The sequence below is a fragment of the Atta cephalotes genome (assembly GCF_000143395.1).
Source record: "Atta cephalotes unplaced genomic scaffold scaffold00001, whole genome shotgun sequence".
NCBI classification, from domain to species: Eukaryota; Metazoa; Arthropoda; class Insecta; order Hymenoptera; family Formicidae; genus Atta; species Atta cephalotes.
The window spans coordinates 12,746,072-12,756,941 of record NW_012130065.1 but is presented as its reverse complement, the minus strand read 5'-3'; the positions used below and the strand labels follow the sequence as shown (position 1 = coordinate 12,756,941).

At 36.5% G+C, this 10,870-nt stretch overlaps 1 protein-coding gene across 1 annotated transcript in view; it reads left to right on the top strand.

Moving 5' to 3' along the window:
• LOC105627276 (LIM domain only protein 3-like) overlaps window positions 1–4,426 on the top strand; it is a 13,171-nt gene extending 8,745 nt beyond the window's left edge. The window contains exons 3-4 of the mRNA XM_012208566.1: window positions 3,344–3,593; window positions 4,271–4,426. Coding sequence (XP_012063956.1) covers window positions 3,344–3,593; window positions 4,271–4,426 — 406 coding nt within the window. The remainder of the gene's footprint in view (window positions 1–3,343; window positions 3,594–4,270) is intronic.
• The last annotated feature ends 6,444 nt before the right edge of the window (window positions 4,427–10,870 follow it).

Genomic DNA, 10,870 nt, shown 5'->3' with positions numbered 1-10,870 from the left:
TGTATTTTAAATAAATTTTGATTTTATCTTCATGGTGAATTTGAGTAGTAAAAAAATTTATTAATGTACTAGCATTTCGATATGAGAATCTCAGAATATCATCTCAGAATTTCTCGTGTCATTAAAAGAAACATTTCCGAGATTATCGCATTCCGAGATTATGTCATTTCTTTTTCTCGTCTCGACATTTTTATGACAATTATAATTATATGATGTACTGCCTGGTTACATAAATATTTCAAATAAAATGAAATAGTCGATATTCTCGAATGTTTCGAATGTCCCGAGAAAATTCGGTATTCTCGAGAAGTGAGAATATCGACTCATCGAGACGAGAAAATTATATCAATCATTTGTTTTTGTCGAGCCTAAATTTCGGAATCGGTACTTTCTCGTTTCATTTTGCTCGAATGCATCACTATTATTATATACTATTATTATATACTAAAATATCTTTTATAATGGGTCGGGGAAAAAGTCCTTTTACATACATGTAACAAAAATATCTTTTCCCCCAATCTATAAGGAAAAAGTTTTTTTACATATATGTAAAAAGAACTTTTCCCCAACTCATTATATTGTCAAATTTTCATAAATTTTGTTAAAATTTGAAAATGAGGATTTATTCTTGTTAATACTGCATCATACAGATTCTAAATTTTCTCTTTGTTGTAAATGGAATAGATAAATGTCATCAAGAAGTATTAAAAAATATTTTTGCAATTCTGATGATCTTAAACTTATTTTTTTTTACTTTCTAATTATTAATTAATTATTAATAAAAAAATGACGAGATACTAGAGAGATATCATAATTGATGTTACTCAAGTTATCTGTTTTAGTTTTGATTTTTAAACAGGACTTTATCGAGTCAATCAATCGACCAATAGGATCGACTTGAATAGAATATCTGCACATTTCTCCTGATGTTCTTTGATCCTGATTTTGAACTTCCGCGATGTATCACATAGCATAGAATAAAAATGCATGGAGAGGGCGGGAACTAGGTGGAAAATTACGGGGCAGCGTGCGCGCTGATATCGTTCCACGACAGACATTTGCACCGTTTTCGCGAGAAAGGATCGGGCTTTGCGCGGCATTATTCGCGCGCGCATAATGGAAGGCCGCGGGAATGACTGCGCTCGTGCAACGCGATAATTCCATTGCCCGCGCAATTACGACCCAGTATCTGCCTCTAACCAGACGGCCGAAAAAGGTATTCCAAAGCGTTACAAGGATTATTTTCGTTTAAACCGTCGAGAGTATTGCCGTTGGAGCCCGGATATTAATTCTTTTTTTCTCTCCCTCACGTCTCTCCTTCCCGTCTCTCAAACCGCCCCAACATTAATGAGAAATGACTAATGGTGAAATACAAATATGCTTCCGTCGATTATATCGCGCACGTATGATGAAACGCAATAGGAATATCGATTGCGATAACGATAAGCATTATTTCAATTAATTCGTTTAATTCACGTTCATTGTAAACTTCATTGTATTTCTGATCTATCGTGATTTCAAAGGCAAAACGTTACAGTTTTCTGCTATAATTATTTCTTGTGAGGAACAAAAATCTCGGCTAATTCTTCGTATTATTTATTGTTATTATTGTTTAATGACATAAACAACATTAATCCAAGAAACGATCACCTGAGTTATTATATATATATATATATACGTCCCAATTAAAATCACTATTTTTATATTGTATACATAAAATACGACAAAGAAAGTCAAAATCAATTTTTGTTACAAATAACACATTATTCTTTTATTAAATCAATTTATTTCAGATATAATTAATTTAAAGAATATATTATGTATTATTTGTAACATTCAAAATTTGACCGATCTTGATTTTCTTTATCGTATTTGATGTATTCACATATACGGTCGTGCTTAAAATTCTTAATATGATTATATTATATATTATTGATTATTTTTCAATTTATTAGTATTTGAGGATATAAATATAAATTTAATCACAATTTTTTCTAAAAAAAAAGTAGGTAGAAATCAAACTAATATTTAACAGAGTAAGCACATTACTAATAGTAACTTATTATGACAATATTTCTAAAAAATAAAGATTTAAATATAACGCTTTTCTATTGCGAAATTTTTGGAATTGTATATTTAAAAACTCGTAAAGCATAGTTATTAAAAAAGAAAGAAAATATATTAAATAATATCCATACAAAACTGTTTTACAATTTATATTTTTTCGCTGAGATATAACATTCCAAGTAACTTTTAGGTTAAAAATAAAAAAATAATAAAAAAATAATTTTCATATTTTGCTTAGAAGAAAGCTTGACACATTTTTTTTAAGAAAATGAACATTAAATTTTATGAGATAAATTTCGCTATTCCTGCTGTTTGTCAGCAACATACTTTTCGTGCAGTTAATCAATGCGAAATAATTAGGTAAATCCGAATTAAAAGTACAGTGACTGGTAGATATATCGAGAAAATGAGAGAGAAAGAGAGAGGGGGGGGAAGGGGTGGAGAGAGGGAAGGATGCATGGGAGGGCGAGGGAAACGGATAGGTATCCGATTGGAGTGTGGCGTCATTTAGCAGACGACGCGTATAATGGGGGAAACGAGTGAAACCCGGTATAACCCGTGCGCTTGCTGCCAGCACGGCCACGCGCGCAGCAACGCGATAATTCTATTTGCCGTGCGATTATGAGAGTATCTACCCCGAGCCAGAGACCCAGCACGGCGCGGAGCGGCGCTATGCCGCGCCGTGTGCCGCCGTGCTCTCGTATTTCGCTCTCGTATTTCCTAACCGGGGATCAAAGCGAATGTGTGCGAGGCAACACTCTCCCCCTCCCCCTCCCTTCTCTCTCTCTCGCGAACAGAGACCCCGGTAATAATTATTTGTTCGATACGTTACGATATGCTCGTTATCCAACGGAACTCCTTTTTCGTGCTCCCTCCCTTTTTCATTTTTCCTCGCCGCTTTTTCTTTTCCTCCCCTTTCCTCCTCTCGCCGGTCGATCGATCGGATTTGGAGTAACGAACCGATGCGAGGTCGACCGGAGTACAGAATCGAGCCTCATTTGTTAATCGCGTCCTCTTCGAGTCTTTCTCTGAGTCTTGCCGAAGCTTGCTTAAATCTCGTGACGAACGACCGACGAATAAACCGACGGCGCGTACACGTTCTTTTTACATTTCTAATAATGTCAAGGACTAACTTCTTTTTCTATCAATGTTTTGAATTGGGAGTCTAATTGTTATCAATGGATTTTTAGAATAAAACTCTAGTAATTTATGAAATATTCTTGAAAAGCAAATACACTGCCGACAATAAAGCGTGTTCCCTTTTTTTTATTTACAGGTTTTGCGTAGGCGATCGGTTTTACTTGTGTGAGAACAAGATTCTCTGCGAGTACGACTACGAGGAGAGGCTAGCGTTCGCTAATATGGCGTTACAATCACCCGCCTCATTAGCATACATCAAACGGCAACTCCCTCCTACACCAACGCCTCCAGGCCAGAACATACACCCAGGACACAACCCACTTCAAGCTCATCAAGGTCATCAAGGTCTGGGGCAGTCGGTGGCCCAGCACAATCACGTGCCCAACGTAAGTGCCAACAAACTATCGAAATGAATGATCGAAAGTAAACTCGGGAAATGAATCAACGATAAGAGCGTAAAAAATTTGTAACATAATAGAATAATAGAGCACAGAGAAATTATAATTTCCTTATATATTGTTTTTGTTATTTTATTTCCGCCATAATAATTTTTTAATAATTATCTCATTATGCAATTAAGCGATATAACCTTTTCGCGAGGGAGTGAAATAGACTTTTTCCTTATAATTTGTACATACTGAAAAAAAGATTCACTAAATTAATATATATTTATACTTAATATATATTTTTTCCAATATTATGAAAACATTTATATATACTTTTTTCAATGCACTGGAAATGAAATTTTATTATATTAATTAGAATTTTGATAAATTCAATCAGAAAAGTACAAGTCAGACACTTATAGAGGCATGTAAAATTATGCATCTTTGATTCTCGAAAGTTCTCTTACAGTTAAATCTATCAAATTCTAATCAAGTTTACTATAAATTCAATTCAATGGTAATCAGAATTTTTAATTCATATAATCAGAATTTGTTTGTACTTCTTGTTGATATAACTAAATATTTTTTATAATCAGTAGAGCCATCGAGATTTGCAATGATCACTGATGCAACGTTAGAATGACGTCTCACGGCTCGTGAATCTTTTATGACTTCAGGGTCAAATGACAGGTGGCACGCCGACGATGAACGGGACGACTATAGGGGTCGGCGGACCGAGGGCACCGGGTGATATGAACAACAACGGTCTGTCTGGGCCCGCCCTCGGACCCGTGAAGCCACCCCCGATGTCCATGCAGGCGCCAACCAGCTGAAACGAGGCTTCGCCACCTCTGAAGAAGCTCAGGTGTCTCAGCGGTTATTAAAACGGGAGTTCTCTTTGCTCGTGGAATATAATTCGTGGATTCCAGGCAATGGAAAAGCAGATGAAAGGTATACGTTGCACCAAGAATGACGGAATGGACAAAAAAAGGGTTGCGATAGAGAGACCGAGCGAGGGATGTGAAAGAAGGAGGAAGGGGTGGAAACGTTAAACGCGCGAGGAATCGGACGAACTTCGAAGTGGAATCCGAAGCTTCGTGGACAAAGTGATGAGTCTTGGGAGATCGAAATCACTGTGATCGTGGAAAATGAACACAAATTTAACGGAAGTTAATGTTAATACAGTGTAGGACACGCGCGTGGCGCGAGCTGGAGCTCGACACACCGTATTTACGCAGGCATACAGGTACATACAGAACGTACACTAAACACAAGCGCATACACTCCTTCCGGGCAACGCAAACGTTTAAATGACGTCGTAAAATTCACCAGACTGTCTTTCAGGCGTTTCTCAGACTTTTGCGTTGTTTGCCGATGCACGTACGCGTCTTGTAAGATACGACACGACACTCGACACACACATAAGGATAAATTAGATAATTCATGTAAGATATATTTCTTTAGCGAGATGGGAGCGAATGTGATTCTGCGCGAATGTGGGTCTGTGCGAGAATCGCGTATGTGTACGTATGTGTGCAAGCAGCGGAGTCGTTCTGTAAATATATCTGTGTCGTAATCGACTCCGCGAAAGTGAAAAAGAGAGAACGAAACAATTACCAGTATACGCACGCCCACCGAGATAACTCTTGTCCCGCTCGTGATAACCGCCGTCGTCCACGCGTAAGGACGTAGAAGCGCCGGATTCGAAAGAAGAGGGACCTTAGCGAAGTGAACGCGAAAGGAACGCGAGGGGTTCTGTAACACGTGCCATAGTCCCGCGATCTCCCGTTTTACAGCCGGCCGAAAACGGGCAGCCACGAAAGGGAAAGGAAATAAAACGATCATCTTATAAGGTAAATATTCCAATAAATTGAAAAGAGTATATCTGTAATTATTAAGATGTTTGTTATTAACAGCAAGAAAATGGCAAAATTAATAGTGGTCAAATATTTTGTACCATAATAAGTAATAAAAATATACTATCTCTCAAAAGTTTAAATTTATTCCTTCTGTCTTTCTGAAATGAAGAAGAGTGAATTAAAAGAGTGAATTTTCTATTTTTCTTTCTATTCTTTTTGATGTTAAACTTAACAATAATGTATAATAGTTAAAAATTTTTAATTCTAAATACAGTAAAAAAAATACAATTAAAATGGAATTTAAGTGTATAAAAAAGATACAAAGATTTGGGTAACCAAATACTTTTATTTAAGCGATAGTATAATTTTGATTGCAAATTATTTTTTGAAAAAATTATTTCTTTCGAGTTTCACAGAAAATAGTCATATTTTCACTTACCTTCTTATCATCTTGGATAAGACATAGTGTGACTACATTTTCAAATTCGTCAAAATATTGTATTGTATTTACTAAATACATATAGTATATTTTTTATTGAAACTGAAAGTTGAATTTAAAAAAATTTATTTTATTAGAAATTCAGTTATTAGTACAATCAATAGGGTGTAAATATATATCAATGAAATTTTATTTTGATGTTTAGATTTATGAGAGTATATTATTCGATTATCGATAAGTTTCATATTAATTCTTTGTGTAATGCCACTAATTAATGTAATACAACGGATAATGATAATGCAACGGATTATATCTTCTTATTAATTCAATCATTGGAATATTTACTTTTTAAAATTGAAAAATCGAAAGAGGGGCTAGCAAAGATAGTTGGTATTCCCAATTATTTTTGGAATATTCAAAGATTACGCTAAATTTTCTATCATCCCGATAACATCGATTTCTTCTTCGTGGCCCTTCTAGTCTTGTGAAATTTCTGTTATGTGTTACGTCGCGAATTGGACGCGATCGGCTCACGTGACAGCCGATACCAAAGATTAATTAAAGATATTAGGTTAAGAACCCCTCGGAACGCCGCGGAAAGATTCAGTTTCAGATAGCCCGACGCGTCACGGCGAATTATTTTTTATAAGCTTCAGCTCTCGACGGCGAAGAGCAGCGGCGGATTATCGCTTGGACCTCCGAAATTCACAGGCGATTTCACAAAATACATTATTATTGCAACGATAAAGCATATCGTTCATTTACTACAACATGATTACAAAATTGTTATCATTTTTTAATTACTTGCAAAAAACATAAAGAAAAAAAATATTTTTATTCATCTATAATCAATTATTATATAAAAATTATATTTTTAAATTATTATAAAATATTATAAAATTTAAATTTATTCAATACAAAAATTTAATAATTCAAAATATTGAAATTTGTTTTCTGGAAAATTTTGCTTTTTTAATTGTCATTTAATTGTTACAACAAATGAGCGATATAATCGTTCATCATTGACAATACTTATTTTAATTTACATGATTTTAAATTCTTGTTGGCGATAGCAAAACAAAGAGACTTGAAGTGGTTTATGACGAGAGGTTTTTAAGTATTCCATAATCCGCCGCTGTCCGACAGTCGCGAGCTCTTATCGGAGCAGAGCGAGGAGCTTAGTCACTTAGCTTTAACGCTTTAATGCCAAAAATACGGCGGCGCTTATCTATACCAAACGCCAAACGGCATACATTCGTAATCATACGGAGATCAGAAAGGAGACCGGCGGAAACGCTCTCTGCCGCGTTTGCCGCCGCGGCATTATTAACTACAAGCTCATAACGCTATTAACTGTGAGCAATTTCCCGCGACGCCGGAAATACCGGTCCGTCTCATTCCCGCATTACATCCGGGCTTTCTCTCGTTCGCGGCCGGTTGCGCTTGAAAATAACTGTAATGTACTACTCTTCCGTGTCATAACTAGCAATGGCAACACTTTTATTTTCGTGGATATTATCATTTTAATGATCCGTATTATAGATCTTATGTCCATTTCTACCAATGTAGATTAACTTTAATCTCGGTTTAACTTTATTTTTTTCTAGTTTTAACAAGGAGAGATCAAGTAGTGTACGGATTTTGCTTAATTTTAAAACGTTTTAAATTCCTAATTCATAAACAAGTAGTGAATTAAAAGTTTTGGGATTTTTAATTATAAATTACATGTTCAATATTACTCATGTATGTGTTAAAAATTAATTTTATAGTTATAAAATAATAATTTTTCTACTACATGCACTGCATAATTATACTGTATGCCCGTGAAAATTTGTTAAGGGTCACGTGAGTTTGGTTGTGTGAGAAGAACACGATCCTCTATCATTTTCTCAAGAGATTTGGCAAATAATTATTCACTTAAATACACATTCTGTAAAAATTTACATAAAAAAAAGTGTATGAGAAACTTTCGATTCAAATTTCTTGCGAATACATAAATGCGTTTGCCACTTGTCTATTAGAAGCTAAGTACTAAAACATATTTAAAATTAGCTGAAATCCGTGTGTACACTACTTGGCTCTTCCTCCTTGTAAGAATTAGAAAAAGGTAAAGAGTAATAAAGTATAAAGTTAATCTATTTTAATAAAAATGAGCCTTAATCTTTTTTTTTGCTGAAGGAGATAAAGAATTATCATTACAGTTATTAAAATAATAATTAGAGTTGCTATCTAAATTCGAATGAAGCGATATTCACTTGTAATTTGACAAGGTCGCAAAATCCGAGAGAAAGAACGCGTAACGGGAAATTAGTTTACATCGAACATTTATAAATTCGAAGAACAACGGATCGAACCCGACGACTGTCGCATCGTGTTAGTACAAAGTCCTGCGACACGGCGGAGGGAAACAGGTCGGACGACAGGAGGCAAGCAGTACGGGGCGAAGAGAACAATGTCTCCCTACGTAGGACAGAGAAGAAACGGGGGACGACACTTTCCCATTTTTTATCCATCTGTATATAATATCACTTACCTAGAACTCTATTAATAATATTAACGACTGCCTAATCTCCGCGAGGGAGGAAGGCAGCTCCCATTACTACCGAGAAAATATAACATTCTTATAAATACAACCTGGTGTATTCCAAGAGCGTTTTTCATTTCCAGTCGAGAGGATCTACGACTTCATCTCCGACGTACTGGCAGATCCTATGCGCGTTCCACATCTGGGACGTTGCCTCTTCCACCTTCGTCATCATCCTCTCCTCTGTTCCAGCTTCTTCGTTCCACTCCCCATCCGACAATCTGTCTTTTTGCTGTGTCATGAGGAGTCGAAATTGAGGTAAGTCCCGGCGTGTGGAAGTTCAAATCCGATCGAAGGTCGCATTCAACGCGTGAACACAGTGGCGGAAACGAAGGGAGTTGAAGGAAGAGAAACGGTCCAACTCTCTTTCTCGTGGCGCCAAGCTAATACGAGAAGGGTGGAAACGCGATTTCCCTAATGCCCGGCAGCCCACAGAGCCGAATGGTATTATACGCGGTGAAGACTTTATAATGGGACGTAGAACTCCTTAAAACTCGCGGATACGTGCCTCCGAAAACGCCGAGCAGCTCCGTTACGACGCGGAAGCGAACTCATAACTGAAAACTTATGCTGCCGCGATTGCGTTACGAGGTCGTTTCACTCGATGGGCTGTTTCATTTTTAAAATTGTGCGCCGAGTGACCCGCAATCGGTCGCGTCATGCTATTACATTCGTTGTTCGCTATAAAAAAAAAGAAAAACTATCGTTTGGTCTAATAAAATGCATTGAATTAATTGTTCGGTTAAAGCTTATGACAACTCAAATCACGAAATCGCTTTGTTTGATGGATTTTACTAGTTTTACAATTGAAGAGAGATGATGATGAATCGTTATTTGTTTAACGTTCCGGAATTTTCCCTAAAGCGTTGAAACATAAATACGAAAATTTAAACATAAAAAAAGAGAGATAGAGAGAACGCGTGAATATGCACACTGTTAAACTCGCGTCAAATGTCAAATTATATCCACCCTTATAAAAATCTAATGCTAACCAATTTATTAATGAAAGACAGTAATTAATTTCTATTTTTGAAATACTAGAGAACAATAGTGCTTTTAATATTTAAAATAAATAATTAATTATTTTCTTACCAATATTAGATTTCTGTAAATTTTTACAGAAAATTAATTTAATTTCGAATTAATTTAATTAAAACAATGCAATTAAACAATTTAACTCAAATATATTAAATTTGACTTAATTTTTGTTTATTATTTACTAAGTACATACATTGTTTACAGACATTGCTTTAAAAGTAATCACAGAACTTGATTTATATTTTGACACATGGAAATTAAAAAGAATAAATGTTATTTAACTTAAGGAATTGCGTTACCATTGTTCTTTTGATATCTGACAATATGTATGATGGAATTATATTGGGCACGTAACGCTATTGATTTTTTTTCAGTTGAAAATTATACTTTCTCGGGTTAATAAACTCTACATCATAATAAATTATGTGATGCAATTCAAAGATAGCTGGGAGACTCAGTTGACTTTAATTAATTTTTCTGGGAACGGCCCAGAAGTTGTTTTAATTCGTACTCTCCACGCTATTCATTGGCGAAGATGCTATCAAAAATAATATCCACCTTTAATGCGTTTGGGCCGGAAGGGGTTAACAATCTCGGCTCGCTTCCGGTGCGTGTTCGAGCGAATTAATCCGACGTTGCGCGAGTAGCCGCGACTCGTCATCTCAACCCTCAAACTACCGCTGCCACCAGCACCACTACACTCCAGCACCAACACCATCGTCAGCGTCCAGAGTCGCATTAATCACGTCGAAGGCAGACGGGGGCGGCGGCGACGCAAGGGGAGCCAAGAGCGGTACGAGACTAGGAACGAAAGGGAGAACGGAACCCCTTAAAATAATCTGGTCCGAAATGAAATCAGCCAAGGCAATTTCCAATCCCCTCTCCCTTCTCGTATCCGACAGTGATGTTAACAGTAGTGGCGGTTTTATCCGTCCGACCGGCGGGCCCCATCCTTTCTCTTTCTACCCCCCTCGTCCAGCTCCCGATTCTGTCGCAGTGCCACCGACAAATGACGACGCGGCGGTAACCCCCTCGCGGCGACTCACGGAATTAAAGATCACGAGATAAGGGTGTCATCCTTCGCTATGCATTATGTGTTCGGCAAAAAACTCGCCCTCGGGCCATCCCGTCGTTCCGTCGCCCTTATCCCTCTGTTCTTCTCTCGGCTCTCATCTCTCTTTCGTTACTTGTCTTCTTCTAGCACGTGTTTGTTTCGACAAGAAAGAGATATGTTTCTTTCCATATTTTACTATTATCTCATAGAGGTAATCTGTGTAATAAAATAAATCTAATCCACTAATCTGTGTAATATAAAACAAAATAAAAACTGCACAAATGAATTACATTTCTCAGTAAT